The sequence below is a fragment of the Oncorhynchus mykiss genome, chromosome 2 (assembly GCF_013265735.2).
Source record: "Oncorhynchus mykiss isolate Arlee chromosome 2, USDA_OmykA_1.1, whole genome shotgun sequence".
Lineage (NCBI taxonomy): Eukaryota > Metazoa > Chordata > Actinopteri > Salmoniformes > Salmonidae > Oncorhynchus > Oncorhynchus mykiss.
In genome coordinates this window covers 29,600,757-29,619,616 of record NC_048566.1, presented here as the reverse complement: position 1 = coordinate 29,619,616, position 18,860 = coordinate 29,600,757, and the positions used below count along the sequence as shown (strand labels likewise).

The window sequence follows — 18,860 nt, the reverse complement described above, 5'->3', positions numbered from 1 at the left end:
ATTATAACAGAACATGGCCAAGATGTTAAAATGTTCATAGATGACCAGCAGGGTCAAATAATAATAATCATAGTGGTTGTCGAGGGTGCAACAGGTCAGCACCTCAGGAGTAAATGTCAGTTGGCTTTTCATAGCCGATCATTGAGAGTATCTCTACCGCTCCTGCTGTCTCTAGAGAATTGAAAACAGCAGGTCTGGGACAGGTAACACGTCCGGTGAACAGGTCAGTGTTCCATAGCTGCAGGCGGAACAGTTGAAACTGGAGCAGCAGCACGGCGAGGTGGACTGGGGACAGCAAGGAGTCATCAGGCCAGGTAGTCCTGAGGCATGGTCCTAGGGCTCAGGTCCTCTGTGTGTGTGTGTGTGTGTGTGTGTGAGTGAGAGAGCATACTTAAATTCACACAGGACACTGGATAAGACAGGAGAAATACTCCAGATAAGACTGATCCTAGCTCCCCGAGACAAACTACTGCAGCATAAGTACTGGAGGCTGAGACGGGAGGGGTTGGGAGACACTGTGGCCCCATCCAACGATACCCCCGGACAGGGCCAAACAGACAGGATATAACCCCACCCACTTTGCCAAAGCACAGCCCCCACACCACTAGAGGGATATCTTCAACCACCAACTTACCTTCCTGAGACAAGGCCAAGTGTAGCCCACAAAGATCTCAGCCACGGCACAACCCAAGGGGGGCGCCAACCCAGACAGGAAGATCAAGTCAGTGACTCAACCCACTCAAGTGACGCACCCCTCCTAGGGACGGCATGGAAGAGCACCAGTAAGCCAGTGACTCAGCCAGTGACCAGTAAGTCAGTGACTCAGTATTAGGGTTAGAGGCAGAGAATCCCAGTGGAGGGAACCGGCTAGGGCGGTTCGTTGCTCCAGTGCCTTTCTGTTCACCTTCACACTCCTGGGCCAGACTACACTCAATCATAGGACCTACTGAAGAGATGAGTCTTTAATAAAGACTTAAAGGTTGAGACCAAGTCTGCGTCTCTCACATGGGTAGGCAGACCATTCCCTAAAAATGGAGCCCTATAGGAGAAAGCCCTGCCTCCAGCTGTTTGCTTAGAAATTCTAGGGACAGTTAGGAGGCCTGCGTCCTGTGACCGTAGCGTACGTGTAGGTATGTACGGCAGGACCAAATTTGGAAAGATAGGTAGGAGCAAGCCCTTGCAATGCTTTGTAGGTTAGCAGTAAAACATTGAAATCAGCCTTTGCCTTAACAGGAAGCCAGTGTAGAGAGGCTAGCACTGGAGTAATATGAACCAATCTTTTGGTTCTAGTCAAGATTCTAGCAGCCGTGTTTAGCACTAACTGAAGTTTATTTAGTGCTTTATCCGGGTAGCCAGAAAGTAGAGCATTGCAGTAGTCTAACCTAGAAGTGACAAAAACATGGATACATTTTTCTGCATCATTTTTGGTCAGAAAGTTTCTGATTTTTGCAATGTTACGTAGATGGGAAAAAAGCTGTCCTTGAAACAGTCTTGATATGTTCGTCAATAGAGAGATCAGGGTCCAGAGTAACGCCGAGGTCCTTCACAGTATTATTTGAGACGACCGTACACCCATCAAGATTAATTGTCAGGTTCAACAGAATATCTCTTTGTTTCTTGGGACCTAGAACAAGCATCTCTGTTTTGTCCGAGTTTAAAAGTAGAACATTTGCAACCATCCACTTCCTTATGTCTGAAACACAGACTTCCATTGAGAGCAATTTTGGGGCTTCACCATGTTTCATCGAAATGTACAGCTGTGTGTCATCCGCATAGCAGTGAATGTTAACATTGTTTCCGAATGACATCACCAAGAGGTAAAATATATAGTGAAAACACTCCTTATCTTAATCAAATCCTGGAGAAATTGGAACACCGTATCAATAAAACTAGGATGAAATAAGTAACCTGCACCCAGCTTTAATTCTATATTCTATGTCTGCCATGATAACCAAGACCACAATATTTTCTGTATCTCCAGGATCCGACCCGGCACGTGTGGCCTTGCTGGTCATCTTCCTCTTCGTCCTGCCAGTGGTTCTCCTCTTCCTCGCTCTGCGTTTCCCCCGGTGTCACCGCAACCTGCCCTGTCTGGGCACTACCAGCCTCTTCCACAAGGGCACCGGACGCCAACAGAGCCGGTGAGAGCCCTGACCCAGGGGACACCAGCTATGTGTTCACATATTAGTTACAATGTTTATATAGTACGTATATGTTTGCGCAGTGCAGAAACCCGCTATCAGTATGGACAGAATTACGGCCATAGTGTTTTTTTAATAGTTATAATGGAATGAAAGGGGCTATATCCAGCTAGAGTATGTGCAAGTTTGAATTGGACATGCACAAGGTTTATCTTGCACTTTATCACTCAATGAAGGTCAGCGTTAACTGTGTTTTTCCCTACCCATGATTCAATGGGGTCAGTGTGGCCCATAGTGAGAAGTAGGGCTTGGTGTTTGCTGCGGAACAGGCTAAAAGGTACTAAATGTTAAGGGTAGAATAAAGCCATGGAATTAGTTCTGGGCTGTGTCTTTATGACAAATTGTTACTGAAGTGCAACGTTAATACTTAGTGTTCCAGAGAAACATCATTCTTATCTCTTATGACAGTTCTCAGCTTACTATTTGTAACGCCTCCCAGGACCCCGGCCACAGAGCGAGTGGATGCTCGTAACGGGGAGCAGGTCCAACCACTGAGGTACCACTGGAGCCGCCAGAGTGACATCCAAATGACCCCGTCTCCGCCTTCTAACAAGGTACCAAGATGACCCAGCCTTGCCTTCCCTGGCAGTCACTCAAATAGTTTTTCCACCTACACTGTTCCTATGTGCCCCTTGTTACAGGTACATGGAATCGATAACACTGACTTTGTTGTAATAATATTAGTCATTTAGCAGATGTCAATCTCTGTGTTGACCCACATGAAAAAAATACTACCGTTTACTATAGTACTTACTGTAGAATTCTGTAGTAAACTGTAGGATAGGGATTAACATGGGTAACCGAGATCCCTTAACTGACCCAGGAACACACGTTTCCCGAAAATATTAAATGACAAGACCCGAAAAATTACAAAAATGTTCCCCAATGACGGCATAAATGCAATTCCACAAAATACACAACATGTGCAGCAAAATATTTAATAGCACATTATCCAAACAGGTTGTCGCATGGTAGCCTTTAGTCTAATGTATTTACTTCACACAAAGTTGCCATAAATTCAAAGTAAACGCATAATTGCCACTACTGAACTGCACACATGACCCGAATGCAGTTAATGAACCCTACAGGAAACTCCTACAGTACAGCCTATAAAAGAACGTGTGCCTCTTTGAGCTGTCATTGTGACTCTTCAGACATTCACACATTAGATAGGCCTACGCACGATTTAGTACATAGTCATCTCTGTCACAGACATGAAGTCTGTGGGTAGGCATGAGGGAAAATGATATCTTCTCCTGTACGAATGCCTAGCCTATTTTCTTATCCAAAATCCTGACTCCTGTCGTGCATGAAAATTCCTAACTTTATTCTGGAATCCATAGGTTGCATTATCAAAGCACGTCTCTGGCCTATGCATGTCGAACTACCGCTATCACATTTCCCCTGCTTCTGTGCTCTGTCTCAGACTTTCCGCCCATGGGATCTTCAGTAGAGAATGTGTGCTCAACTAACAATATGGGAGTAGATATGGATATTTTGAAAACGGGTGTTCTTTGTTAAGATACTTTGATATTTAAACTATTTCCACTCGTCATCTCCCTATTATTCATGAGCTGATCTGCTATCGGTATAATCATCAACTCGATTTTTGCCAAATATAGGAGATATTCTATCATTCGTTGAAGGTTATCTAGTAGCAAGATTAGCCACTTTAGTCATTTGACTTTTGTTTGACTGCCATTTAAAGTTTGTTTGATTATACATCTCAATGCTTTGGGTGCGCTCTGTGCGACCTGAAATTTCCTGAATTAATTGAGGAACATAAGGCTCAGAATTTATGAATGGCCTATTTCGCAATTCACAACAATGTCATTGGCGATCAAAGATCAAAGACAGACTCTATAATTAGGGGGGCAGTAGGGAGAGGTACCGGTGCGGTGCAGAACTTTTGGGCTAAATATGAATTATTCGAGGGTATTGAAACTTGTCTTGAAAATATTCATCCCTACTGCTGAATATTATACTCTACACTACTATTCCCCTCGATCATGTAGTGCTTACTATAGAAATCTGTAGTGTACTGTAGAATACTATACTACACACTGTAGTATACCTTAATCATGTGTAGTAGCTCCTATAGAATTTCTACCTACTGGTTATGGAAATGTTTTAGTAGGAGAAAAGAGAAAGCAGCCAATTCTATGTCAAAGATAATAGTATTTTAGGCTTGGGTAGTGTACTGTATACTAGGGTATTTGGAAATAGCCACGGGATGCTTTTTCAATACTGTCAATATCAATGAAACTATTTCATAGTTCATTTAAATACTTTGAATATTTGTAGCTGCTTTTTAAGTAAAGTACCTGCAGTCAACTTGTGCAATACGTTAGGAGATAAAGAAGATTGCGTTCTTCATTTCACCTGTCACGTTATTTTTAACGGTAGTCGGTAGTCCCTAATCACATGGTGTTTGTCTACAAGCACACAACGACTAGAGACCGGAGCCTTGTGAGTCACACTCACTGTTGCGCAGCACACGCCAGGTGATCTAGTTACAGTATGGAATTCATCACTAAATGTTTGACAGCTAGATATCTTCTAACTATTAAGTTAACTGTCTAAAATGTGCTCAATACTCTGTAGTTGTGCATTTGGTTTGCTAATTTAGTAGCCAGCAGACCTGTGTAGATTAAAATGTACCTCAATCCAGGGATGAGAAATGTGAGGTACTCCGAATTGTCCCATCTTCACGGTGTAACAGTTGGGATAATGGGACCATTCAGAGTATAAACCATTTCTCATCCCTGGATTGAGGTACGTTTTCTGAGCCATATCTTGCACTGACTCCGTGCTGTCTTAATATACACAGGAATGCTCTCTGAACTAGTGCAGCTGTAAGTCAGCAGGTAGAATTTTCTGGCTAGTTATCGAGCTTAGTGGTCAGCTTCTTGTAAAATCAGCATTGGTAACCTTTGGATTACAGAGGCTGAATGGGGTTTGAAAATAGCACCCCTTGTGTTCAGTGCCACTATTACAGAATATCCCGGGATGGCACAAGGTCGGTATGACAATCTGGATACCGCCAAAGCCTTTAGTATACACTATAATCTTTTAACTATAGCAATACTACTGCATTTATACTATAGTCAATTAGTATAAAAACACTACAGTAAATACTATAGTATATAATTATAGTAATACTTCAGCATTTACAATGCCTTTGGAAAGTATTCAGACCTCTTTACTTTTTCCACATTTTGTTACGTTACAGCCTTATTCTAAAATTGATTTGTTTTTAAATTCCTCATCAATCTACACACAATATCCCATAAAGACATGTTTGCTCATTTATAAAATAAACTGAAATATCATATTTACATAAGTATTCAGACCCTTTACTCAGTACTTTGTTGAAGCACATTTGGTAGCGATTACAGCCTCGAGTCTTCTTGGGTATGACGCTACAAGCTTGGCACACCTTTAATTGGGGAGTTTCTCCCATTCCTCTCTGCAGATCCTCACAACAAGCTCTGTCAGGTTGTCAGGTTGTGCACAGCTATTTTCAGGTCCCTCCAGAGATGTTTGATCGGGTTCAAGTCCGAGCTCTGGCTGGCCCACTCAAGGAAATTCAGAAACTAGTCCTGAAGCCACTCCTATATTGTCTTGGATGTGTGCTTAGGGTCATTGTCCTGTTGGAAGGTGAACCTTCGCCCCAGTCTGAGGTCCTGAGCGCTCTGTAACAGGTTTTCATCAATGATCTCTGTACTTCGCTCCATTCATCTTAGCCTCGATTCTGACTTGTCTCTCAGTCCCTGCCGCTAAAAAGCATTTCCACAGCATGATGCTGCCACCACCATGCTACACCATAGGGATGGTGCCAGGTTTCTTCCAGACGTGACGCTTGGCATTCAGGCCAAAGAGTTACATCTTGGTTTCATCAGACCAGAGAATCTTGTTTCTCATGGTCTGAGAGTCTTTAGGTGCTTTTTGGCAAACTCCAAGCGGGCTGTCATGTGCCTTTTTCTGCTAAGTGGCTTCCGTCTGGCCACTCTACCATAAAGGCCTGATTGGTGGAGGGCTGCAGAGATGGTTGTCCTTCTGGAAGGTTCTCCCATCTCCACAGAGGAACTCTAGAGCTCTGTCAGAGTGACCATCAGGTTTTTGGTCACCTCCCTGACCAAGGCCCTCCTCCCCCGATTGCTCAGTTTGGCCGGGCGGCCAGCTCTAGGAAGAGTTTTGGTGGTTCTAAACTTCTTCCATTTAAGAATGATGGAGGCCACTGTGTTCTTGGGGACCTTCAATGCTGCAGAATTGTTTTGGTACCCTTCCCCAGATCTGTGCCTCAACACAGTCCTGTCTCGGAGCTCTACGGACAATTCCTTCGACCTGGTGGCTTGGTTTTTGCTCTGACATGCACGGTCAACTGTGGGTCCATTCAATTTAATATACCACAGGTGGACTACAATCAAGTTGTAGAAACATCTCAAGGATGTTCAATGGAAACAGGATGCACCTGAGCTCAATTTTGAGTCTCATGGCAACAGGTCTGAATACTTATGTAAATTAGGTATTTCTGTTTTTTGATTGAATAAATGTGCTAATATTTCAAAAAAACTGTTTTTGCTTTGTCCTTATGGAGTATTGTGTGTAGATTGCTGAGGATTTAAAAAAAATACATTTTAGAATAAGGCTGTAATGTAACAAAATGTGGAAAAAGTCAATGGGTCTGAATACTTTCCGAAGGCACTGTATACTATAGTATTTTTTTTTAAATGTGGAGAGCTATTCCTGAATGTTAAAATGTTATAGACAGGTCTATCTTGTTCAAGACTGATGTTTTTGAATTTGTAGAGGAGAACGAGGCTACGTGTGTAGAGGGCATTTCTATGAGTTGTAAGATTGGCCTGAATAAGGGGAGCATAAAGAAAATACAAAAAGCATCTAACATATTAACAAGGTCTACAGTAACTACACCGAACAAAAATATAAACGCAACATGCAACAATTTCAAAGATTTTACTGAGTTACAGTTCATAAAAAAACATATGGAAATCAGTACATTCAAATACATTCATTAGGCCCTAATCTATGGATTTCATATGATGGTCACAGATACCTTAAAAAAAAGGTAGGGGCGTGGATCAGAAAATCAGTCAGTATCTGGTGTGACCACCATTTGCCCCATGCTGAGCTTCACATCTCCTTCACATAGAGTTGATCAGGCTGTTGATTGTGGCCTGTTGTTCCACTCCTCTTCAATGGCCGTGCGATGTTGCTGGATATTGGCTGGAACACACTGTCATACACGTCGATCCAGAGCAACCCAAACATGCTCAATGGGTGACATGTCTGGTGAGTATGCAGGCCATGGAAGAACTGGGACATTTTCAGCTTCCAGGAATTGTGTACAGATCCCTGAGACATGGGGCCGTGCATTATCATGCTGAAACATGAAGTGATGGCGGCGGATGAATGGCATGACAATGGGCCTTAAGATCTCGTCACGGTATCTCTGTGCATTCAAATAGCCATTGGTAAAATGCAATGCGTTCGTTTTCCGTAGCTTATGCCTGCCCATACCATAACCCCACCGCCACCATGGGGCACTCTATTCACAGCGTTGACGTCAGTAAACTGCTCGCCCATGCGACGCCATACATGCTGTCTGTCATCTGCCTAGTACAGTTGAAACCTGTGATTCATCTGTGAAGAGCACACTTCTCCTGGGTGCCAGTGGTCATCAAAGGTGAGCATTTGTCTACTGAAGTCAGTTACGACGCAAAACTACTGTGAACTTCCCTGATACAGTTTCTGACAGTTTGTGCAGAAATTTTTCAGTTGTGCAAACCCACAGTTTCCTCAGCTGTCTGGGTGGCTGGTCTCAGACAATCCCGCAGATGTTGAAGCCGGATGTGGAGATCATGTGCTGGCGTGGTTACACGTGGTCTGCGGTTGTGAGACATTAAAATTTAATTCTCTGGCAACAGCTCTGGTGGACATTCCTGCAGTCAGCATGTAAATTGTATGCTCCCTCAACTTGGGGCGGCAGGGTAGCTTAATGGTTAGAGTGTTGGACTAGTAACCGGAAGGTTGCAAACCTCCGAGCTGACATGGTACTAATCTGTCGTTCTGCCCCTGAACAGGTAGTTAACCCACTGTTCCTAGGCCGTCATTGAAAATAAGAATTTGTTCTTAACTGACTTGCCTAGTTAAATAAAGATAAAATAAAATAAATAAACTTGTGACAAAACTGCACATTTTAGAGGGGCCTTTTATTGTCCGCAGAACTAGGTGCACCTGTGTAATGATAATGCTGTTTAATCAGCTTCTTGATATGCCACACTTTTCAGGTGGATGATTTATTTGAGCAAGGGAGAAATGCTCACTAACAGGGATGTTAACAAATTTGTACAGAACATTTTAGAGAAACAAGCTTTTTGTGTGTGAACATTTCTGGGATCTTTTATTTCGGCTCATGAAACATGGGACCAACACCTTACGTGTTTCGTGGATATTTTTGTTCAGCGTATGTTCTCAAGTGACCAATTCATATTTTCTCAATCTGTGAGTTGAATATGTAATGCTTAATTCTAATAACTAACTTGCCCTCCAATGCATGTTTCCATTGGCTGTCAGAACCCTTTGACTCCTGTTTTCTCAGATTCAGGACAGACCTGCTCCACCTACTAAGCCACTCCCTCCTGACCCTGTCTTAAAACAAGCCCAGGTAACCTGGCCTAGGCCTGTGAGGTGATGGGTAGCTTGAAAAATGCTTGTGTGTGCAATGCAATGAGATGAGATCACTACATAAATAATAATTAGTAATCTATAGGAATCCTCATGTTTTCTAGAACTAACATTCTGTGTCTTTTTATGTATGCGTAGTTGCAGTATTATAGCGAAGTCCTGTTTTGTTCCTCTACTTTTTCCATATCCATCATTAGATAAGAAAGAAACGGCCTGCCCCCCCCCCCGACCCCAGCCCCCTTAACAACTAGGTACAGTCAAAGGTTGCCATTTAATGAGGAGGTCTTCATCCATATGTAGCCGTAGCAGTAGCCGTAGCAGTAGCCGTAGCAGTAGCCGTAGCAGCACCACCAACACAGTTGATTCTCAAGCAATCACCCTTTTTCTATCTATGTTTAGAGGGCCATGCCATCACAATGTTTCTTTAAAATGATTCTATGAAGGGGCCTCCTGAGTGGCGCAGCGGTCTAAGGCACTGTTTCGCAGTGCTTGAGGCATCACTACAGACCCGGGTTTGACCCCAGGCTGTGTCGCAGCCGGCCGCGTTGTTAGGGGAGGGTTTGGCTGACCGGGATGTCCTTGTCCCATCATGCTCTAGCGACTCCTTGTGGCACGCTGACTTCGGTCGCCAGTTGTACTGTGTTTCCTCCGACACAGTGGTGCGGCTGGCTTCTGGGTTAAGCGAGCAGTGTGTCAAGAAGCAGTGCGACTCGTCAGGGTCGTGTTTCGGAGGACGCATGGCTCTCAACCTTCGCCTCTCCCGAGTCCGTATGGGAGTTGCAGCGATGGGACAAGACTCTAACTACCAATTGGATATCACGAAATTGGGGTAAAAATATTTTTAAAATTTCTTTTTTTAAAAAATGTCAGTCAGTCTGAATGGAAACCTGCATGTACAGGGTGACTTAAATTATGTTGAAAACTAACCACAGCATTACTTTGATTACTTAGCATTACTTACTGGCATGGGGGGGGAGCATGTTCTTCCTTTTAGTGCCAAGAGTAGCCACAGCATCTAATGCTTAACTAAGGTTTCATTTGGACAAGATTAACTCGCCTGTTTAGACATGTAAATCTGTCACTTAGCGAAAGAACCCTCCACATGAGCGAACTCTCTATCCCCAGCTTAGATCTGGAAGAGTAGCCTATGTGCTGAGACAATGATTGAACTAGTTGACAAAGACCGTGGCTCCACACACCAGAGTTGTTTTATCTCTTTATTTCCAATCACTTTTGTAAATTGTAATACTTGACTTGAATATTATGTGATGATGCCTACAAAACACTTGGCATTATTACATAACATTCAAATATACAGGTACATAGTTAATTAGCTGATGCCCTGGAATCAATGTACACTGAGTGTACAAAACATTAGGAACAAATTCCTAATTTTGAGTTGCAACCCTTTTTGCCCTCAGAACAACCTTGAATCGTCAAGGCAGGGACTCTCCAAGGTGTCAAGCATTCCACAGGGATGCTGACCCATGTTGACTCCAATGCTTCCAATAGTTGTGTCAAGTTAGCTTGATGTCCTTCGGGTGGTGGACCATTCTTGATACTCTCGGGAAACTGTTGAGCGTGAAAAATCCAGCAGTGTTGCAGTTCTCGAGCCACTCAAACCAGTGCGCCTGGCACCTACTACTATACCCGGTTCAAAGGCACTTACATCTTTTGTCTTTCCCATTCACCCTCAGAATGGCACACATACACAGTTAATTTCTCAATTGTCTCAATGCTTAAAAATCCTTCTTTAACCTGTTGCCTCCCCTTCAATTACTGTACACTGATTGAAGTGGAATTAACAGGTGACATCAATAAGGGATCATAGTTTTCACATGGTCAGTCTGTCGTGGAAAGAGCATGTGTTCCTAATGTTTGTACACTCAGTGTATATTCCATACCACTGTTCCTCAAAAAGTATCTTATGGTCTTTGGTCAAGTTGCTGATTTCTAAGTTTTGTTCAGTGTGGGTAAATTCATCTCATCTGTATGGCTTTGAGTAGCACTGGTGTCAATCATCTTTCCCTCTTATCATCTACTTCCATGATTGGAATCTGTCTTGTCAATAGTAGCGTAATGGATTCTATTCCATTACTTTAGAGTGCATTTGTTACCTGCATGGAGCTAAGCATGATGGCGAATAAATAGAGGTAGCTCTGTGGTTTGCTAATATAAATGATTTGTCTTTGTCTCATTGCATGGGAATTGGTCTGAAGTTTGTTTTCATCGTACGTACAAATAGTGAACATTTGAGTTTTGTGACACTACTCTGAGTCTCATTCAGTATTCTGTTAGAATACCCGAATAGTCCCTTTCCTCTGGTTGGTCTCTTCCACCCCTCACTCTCATTCTCTCCATCTATTCCTCCTGTTCTTCTGTTTCCGTCCGTTATTCTAGACATCGTTGAGTCGGCCGGCTCCTCCCACCAGGCCTCTACCCCCTGACCCTGTGCTAACAGGCAGCCAGGTACCAGAGTAGCATTGGGTCTGATTGGTTGATTTATGTGACGAGTGTGGTTGGTTGGTTAATTGATTGTGGAGGGATTTAATGGTTGATTGGTGGGATTGTGTGGTTAATTGATGTGTATGTAGTTGATTGGTTGATTCAATGGATTGAATGATTTGAGACAATTAATCTTAATCAGACTAATCAAGCTTTAGTTCAGATTTGTATTGTATTGCTGAATTTACAGTTATGTACAAATGCAGATCAAAGTACTTCATATTCACTTACTTGGAAGTGGCTCTAAAAGGTGGTTACAAAAGAATGCACAGCTAATCTATGGCTGTAGGTAATGGCAATGTTGGTAACTAATTGAAAATAAAAAAATTATTTAGGTGAAATTAGCATTTTAAAGTTAAAGTACAAACTGCAATGTATTAATTTGTGATACTGCATTTGCATATTAAACCATGCTTAATATATTGGTGTAGTGTAAATACACACGCCGGCCAGTTTATTAGGTACAGCACCCCGTTCACGAAAATGGATCACTCCTACAGACAGTGAGTCATGTGGCCGTGTCATCGAGACATTAAGTGACTGTTTGATTGAAGGTTAGAATGGACAAAACAAGTGGCCCAAGCAACTTTAAGCGTGGTATGATTGTCAATGCCAGGCGCACCGAGTATCTCAGAAACGGACGCCTTCCTGGGCTTTTCACACACGACAGTGTCTAAGGTTTACCGAGAATAGTGCTACAAACAAAAAACATCCAATCAGTGGCAGTCTTGTGGGCGAAAAAGCAAGCTGATGAGAGAGGTCGACAGAGAGTGGCAAGAATCGTGCAAGCTAACAGGCGGGCCACAAACCGACAAATGGCCCAATACAACAGTGGTGTGCAGAATAGCATCTCGGAATGCACAACTCGTCGGTCCTTGTCACGGATGGGCTATTGCAGCAGACGACCACACCTTGTTCCACTCCTCTCAGCTAAAAATAACAAGAAGCGTCTCCAGTGGGCACGTGATCATCAACACTGGACAATCGAGGAGTGGAAAAACATTGCCTGGAGTGGCCTGCGCAGTCCCCAGACCTCAACCCAATAGAGCATCTTTGGGATGAGATGGAACGGGCTGTTTACAGCATGGATGTACCGCCGTCCAATCTGCAGCAACTGCGTGATGCCATCGAGTCAGCATGGACCAACATCCCTGTGGAACGTTTGACACCTTGTAGAATGCCCCAAATAATTCAGGCTGTTCTGGAGGCAAAGGGGGGTGTCCGACCCCGTACTAGATGGGTGTACCTAATAAACTGGCCGGTGAGTGTAGTTTGCATCATCCACGTACAAGCAGGCAACCTTCAACACGTCAATAATAGCAAGTCGCATAAATTATTTCTAGTACTATTAGCAGAACAGAACAAAAGTTGATGAATTAAATCTACGTTTGGTCTAGAGCCCATCCCTGCAACTCCAGTCCTCGGGGCCGTAGTGGTTACACTAGTTCCTCCTCCCTAGAAAACACTGCTGATTTAAACTAATTGCGTTTTTGAACTGAAGATCATTAGTTGATTATTGGAGTCATGTGTTAGCTGGGGCAAAAGTGACACCAATTAGGCCCCCAAGGATTGGAGTTGGTCTAGACACCTCAATTTTCAGTTGTCTTGTCACTGTTACCTAAACTCTGTGACGATCGGCTATAATCAACGAAAATCATTGTATCACACCTGGATTGTATTATATGTTTCTTTTGTATTTTCTTCAGGCCCTTGTACAACCCAAAAAAACACCAGCACCCAGGAAGTCCTTGCCTTCAGAGCCCCCGTCACATCCCACCCACCCTGGGTACATTGCATCTGGTGCCCCCCTGCAACATGGAGCGAGTATAACTTCAGTTCCACCTGTTGGCCCTCCTGTTGCAGCCGTCCCTTCCAGGTACTTCAGTGACTGCATTGTTTGGCTAATTTGATGAATTTATAGATGTCAAATGAATGGGCAGGTAGACACATACAGTTGGCGTTGTACAGTATTGTAACAAAAGCTGGAGGTGACCTTCTTTTCTATATCCCTCTCCATCTCACATAGACGTGCCCCTTTACCTCCAGTACGGACGTCACAACCCAGGAAACCCAACTCGACACCTCCGGTTTAACTGCCAAAGATCCACAAAACCACTAAGATTCTGAGATTCTCTTAAACCGGACCTGAACGCATAAATTGCACTGATTCAGCCAAGAGTTTTATTATGGAGAACCTTATAGGAAGGCTCAGAACCCAGAAGTCTCCAAATGAAGGCTGCTTTTCACTCTCCCTGCCCCCCCTAAACTATTTCCTGTTGTCTTCTTCCTGAGAGACTGACAGGTGCCTTACGTGTCATGTTGGGACAGACTGGGGCTCCGAGCAAAGCAGAGAAGGTTTGGAATGTTCAGTTGGGTTGATCCGTTGGCCATTAAGAAACTGGATGGATGTAGTTAAGTATCCGTCAAAGATGTAACACTTCATGAAAACTGTGTGGCTTTTGACATTAACTGACAATTACAAAAATGGATGTCTACACAGAGCCTAAGCTCAATTGAGATTAAAGGCCCAGTACTGGTTTTATGGCATTGGCACATTTGAATGTGCCCTGTGATGCTTCAGAACAACGTATTACTCTTCTACTTATAGGTTGAAGCCCAAGTCATCCTCCCAATCTGACTGTGGCCACCACTTTTGCACCATTTTGCAGTATTTTATTTTAAGCGGCTTGGCTAATGCAGGCCTCAGGAAACCAGTCCTGACCATCTCTTGCTCTCTTTCTGGAATAAAGAAGCATGTCAACACTTTCATTCACCGCAATGATTCCTTTGATCTCCATCACAATGGTGTCATTGAGGGGGAGGACCTTGCATGCAACCCTTTCTGACTAACCCTTGAGATGAAATGAGAATAGTGTCACAGAAACCTTAGTTCTTGATTGCAGAGCTGTACAACTGTAAATACCAGAGAATTCTAACTTGCCTACTAGTTTTAATTCTACAATAAGGGCTATTTAAAAGCCAAAGAGATGGATCTCTGGAGAAGTGAGGGGGGAAGTAGATTGAACTTTGTGAAATGATAGGCCACTTCTCGAAGACTGACCTACGCTGCGACAGAAGATAGGTTGCCTTTTTTGTACCTTTGGTGATCAGTTGTGCCGCACCAGTGTAAGCCAGAATGAGTTAAGTGCACTCATAGAATGAGGAGCTCTTTTAAATGAGTCTTCACATATTCAGGTGAATTAAAACCAAGCCATGGGATTCACTTCTTTAGGATTGGTGGGTCCCCTGCGGGACGGTTGAGCGAATGTAGGCTAATGCGATTAGCATGAGGTTGTAAGTAACAAGAACATTTCCCAGGACATAGACATATCTGATATTGGCAGAAAGCTTAAATTATTGTTAATCTAACTGCACTGTCCAATTTACAGTAGCTATTACAGTGAAAGAATACCATGCTATTGTTTGAGGAGCGTGCACAGTTTTGAACAAAGTTATTAATGAACAAATTAGGCACAGTTGGGCAGTCTTGATACAACATTTTGAACAGAAATGCAATGGTTCCTTGGATCAGGCTAAAACTTTGCACATATACTGCTGCCATCTAGTGAACTATTTATAAATTGCACCTGGGCTGGAATAATACATTATGGCCTTTCTCTTGCATTTCAAAGATGATGGTACAAAATTTTTTTTTTTAAATGGTTGGTTTCTAATTTGTATTATCTTTTACCAGATCTAATGTGTTATTCTCCTACATTACTTTCACATTTCCACAAACTTCAAAGTGTTTCCTTTCAAATGATACCAAGAAAATGCATATCCTTGCTTCAGGGCCTGAGCTACAGGTAGTTAGATTTGGGTGTCCTTTTAGGCGATCCTTAAGAGTTAAACTGGGGAAACGCTGACTGAATGTACGAGAAAAAAAACTATAGGCTCACACACACTTTACATTAAGTCACAGCAATGCCATTAGTTACACCAAATATCATTTTCTCAGTCTTATTTCATGTAACTAGATTGGTAATTAATGTAAAACATATTGTTACTTATCTTTTTAGTGCAATTCAAGCATTGTTATGTTCCTTCTCTGCAGTACAGTGTACAGCTAGTTACCAAAGTAGTTTGAGTAACTTCATGGTATAAGGGCAACTTAATATAAAGTGTTATGATGTTCTGGAATAAACCACAATATACATACTACTCCTGAAGTGGTGAGCCACCTGTACAGGGGCTGTATGTCGGCAGGCAACAGTATTGATTTTGCCTGCATGTCATGAACGTGTATTTCATTTCTAGTGAAAGATTGTTTTCCAAGTCAAAACGTCTGTTTGTCTTCCATTTAATATTGTTTAAAGTGATAAATTACCAGCCTTATGAGTTTTAAGTTGAGCACTCCACGGCAACATGGCTAACTGTGTTTATACAGCAAATAGATGGTTTTGTGTATCAATGGTGGCTTATTTAGTCAAAGAGAATTTGGCTAGCAGGTATGATAATTGAAACTGATAATCTTCATCCTGATTTGAAATCTGCCAATACTTCTTGGTCATTTGGATAAATGAGTACTGGTATGCATTACAAGCATTTCAGATAATTTGACTGTTCATTATTTTGATTAATTACTAAAGTTGTCAACTTTGATTATGACAAACTCTAAATGGCGCAGGCATGTGATTATGCCTTCCATCAGTCCATTTGATTTAGAATTTGTTAATGTCCTTTTTTGACCTTCTACTGACAATGCTCTGTTCCACTGTTCTGAACACACTCTCCCATTGGTTCTATTCATATGTCTTACATTTCTAATACGTCTGATTATCAGTATGAGAACACTCAGATGTAACACGAATTGTTACAAATTTTGCTCAATGCAATTATGGGAGGGTCTTTTCATGAGACTGTTCTACTTTGACCTCTGTCTGCATTTTTCCTACAGTCTCAATTGAGACGTTCACTGCTGCTGAGGGAAATAAAACAGACTGTGGAAAAGTGACTGGTTTTGTTGGCTGCTTAATTTTCCTCTTTTGTATTATTAACCTTTTGGGCTGACTTACCCTTTCACACAGTGATATCACAGCACTGGGTGTGCAACTAAGTTGAACCAACACTGGGTGCTTGGGAAGGAGGAAGGTGTTAACTAGCTTGCATGCCAATTTGATCAAATACATTCTTCTCATACATGGTGTGAGTGTGTGCATGCAGCCCGGATTCACAGTGACTGGTTTCAGGGGATGCAGATGTGAGAAGAGATGTCATGTCGCTCTCACGTTTAACACAAAAGGAAACGTAACATAACAGGAGGCTTAATTCTGAGAAGTCAGACTTCCTCTGAGCATTTACTATGAATTTTGAAGTTGTCTTATGGGGAAATATTTCTTTGTCTATCTCCAAGTAATGGAAGATGAGTTGGTTTATTTTGTAACATTTCTTGAAAACCCTTTTGGATCCATAAGTGTAGGTTTTGGTGAAATGGCACAACTGCACTACGCACCATTCACTCTTCCTTGCACACAGTTGTAGAACGTGTGTTGTTCAAAATGTTGTATTTCAAAACTTGTGTACTTAACACTAAAAAAGCCGGGCCTCAAGGGAACCCACTTTGAACCAATGAGCGGTCATTTTGACTGCAGCATTCTAACAGTCTAATAAATACATTCCATATATGCTGCGGAAAATGTTTTAGAAACAGATGCCTCACAAGTCTTCAACTGGCAGCTTCATTAAATAGTACCCGCAAAACACCATTGTCAATGTCAACAGTGAAGAGGCGACTCCAGGATGCTGGATCCAGTCTCTTGCCCTGCTACTGAAAAACATCCCCACAGCATGATACTGCCACCACAATGCCTCACTGTAGGGATGGTGCCAGGTTTCCTCCAGACATGACGCTTGGCATTCAGGCCAAAGAGTTCAACCTTGGTTTCATCAGACCAATTTGTTTCTAATGGTCTGAGAGTCCTTTAGGTGCCTTTTGGCAAACTCCAGGCAGGCTGTCATGTGCCTTTTTACTGAGGAGTGGCTTCCGTCTGGCCACTCTACCATAAAAACCTGACTGATGGAGGGCTGTAGAGATGGTTGTTCTTCTAGAAGGTTCTCCCATTTCGACAGAGGAACTCTGGAGCGCTGTCAGAGGGAGCATCGGGTTCTTGGTCACCTCCCTGACCGAGGCCCTTCTCCCCCGATTGCTCAGTTTGGCCGGGACGCCAGCTCTATGAAGAGTATTGGTGGTTCCAAACTTAAGAATGATGGAGGCTACTGTGTTCTTGGGGACCTTTCAATGCTGCAGAAATGTTTTGGTACTCTTCCCCAGATCTGTGCCTCCACAAAATCCTGTCTCGGAGCTCTATGGACAATTCCTTCGACCTCATGGGTTGGTTTTTGCTCTGACATGCACTGTCAACTGTGGAACCTTATATAGACAGGTGTGTGCCTTTCCAAATGATGTTCAATCGATAGCTTTTTACAACGGAGGACTCTAATCAGGTTGTAGAAACATCAAGGATAGTCAATGGAAACAGGATGCACCTTAGTGAAATTTAGAGTCTCAAAGCAAAGGATCTGAATACTTATTTAAATAAGCTATCTGTTTTTTGTTTAGAATCAATTAGCTACAATTTCTAAAAAACAGTATATGGGGTATTGTGTGTAGATTGATGAGGAAAAACATATTTAATACATTTTAGAATAAGGCTGTAACATAAAATGTGGAAAAAGTCAAGGGGTCTGAATACTTTCCAAATGCACTGTATATACTGTACTTCTATTAATTTTTGAACTCGTACCGGGAAACTTTCAGATGAGTCTTGTGAGGCCTATGGGCGTCCTGGAGCAAAATGTGTCCGTGAGACTCACACCGTTCCACATAGGGGTTATATTGGTATGTAGCCCAAACTGTTTGAACGCTACAGAAAGATGGTGGCAGATCAGCTGTACTGACTTCAGACGAGTCCCAAGATGCCTGTGGGGGTCGTAGAGCAAAGCGGAGAACACCACCGTGAGAATCTCATCTTTCCATAGAGGGGTCGTAGTAGGCCAAACAATTCGGACACTACAGACGATTTTGTGTGAAGACCGATGTTTCATGGCATGACAAACACTGCTCTAGCCCTGTCACCTTTCACCTGTCACCTTTCACCGCAGTTGCGGAAGTGCGAACGGCAGTTGCGGTGGATTGAGACACATCCAAAGCAACAGAAAAAAACTGTTCTCTAGCTGAAATTGACAGATTTTAAGAGAGTGGTCCAGCTGCAACATCATCTCTCAGAGCAGTCATCCCTCAGGGTCTCTACAGCATACTTCCACTTACTGGTATGTCATCTCTCAGTGCAGTGCATCTCTCAGGAAATTTGTGGGGGTTTCGAAAGGTGCCTCTCAAGATGTAATTTGGGTTATCGAACGTTAGTCAAGGTCTGCTGAGATGACAGTAAGGAATTTCTGTTATGCAAAAAAAAAAGTCTTCACTGTGTCTTTGAATGTTACCTACCA

At 42.7% G+C, this 18,860-nt stretch overlaps 1 protein-coding gene across 3 annotated transcripts in view; it reads left to right on the top strand.

Annotated features, from left to right (window-relative positions):
• LOC110486252 (disintegrin and metalloproteinase domain-containing protein 15) overlaps positions 1-16,368 on the top strand; it is a 36,393-nt gene extending 20,025 nt beyond the window's left edge. The window contains exons 19-23 of one of the 3 annotated variants that reach the window (XM_021557712.2): positions 1,982-2,141; positions 2,641-2,755; positions 11,310-11,378; positions 13,121-13,290; positions 13,441-16,368. In XM_021557712.2, coding sequence (XP_021413387.2) covers positions 1,982-2,141; positions 2,641-2,755; positions 11,310-11,378; positions 13,121-13,290; positions 13,441-13,507 — 581 coding nt within the window. In that variant the 3' untranslated portion in view covers positions 13,508-16,368. Of the gene's footprint in view, positions 1-1,981; positions 2,142-2,640; positions 2,756-8,823; positions 9,469-11,309; positions 11,379-13,120; positions 13,291-13,440 lie in introns of those variants that run through there. The other 2 variants (XM_021557720.2, XM_036944807.1) reach the window with 2 other exon arrangements.
• Positions 16,369-18,860: the final 2,492 nt, after the last annotated feature.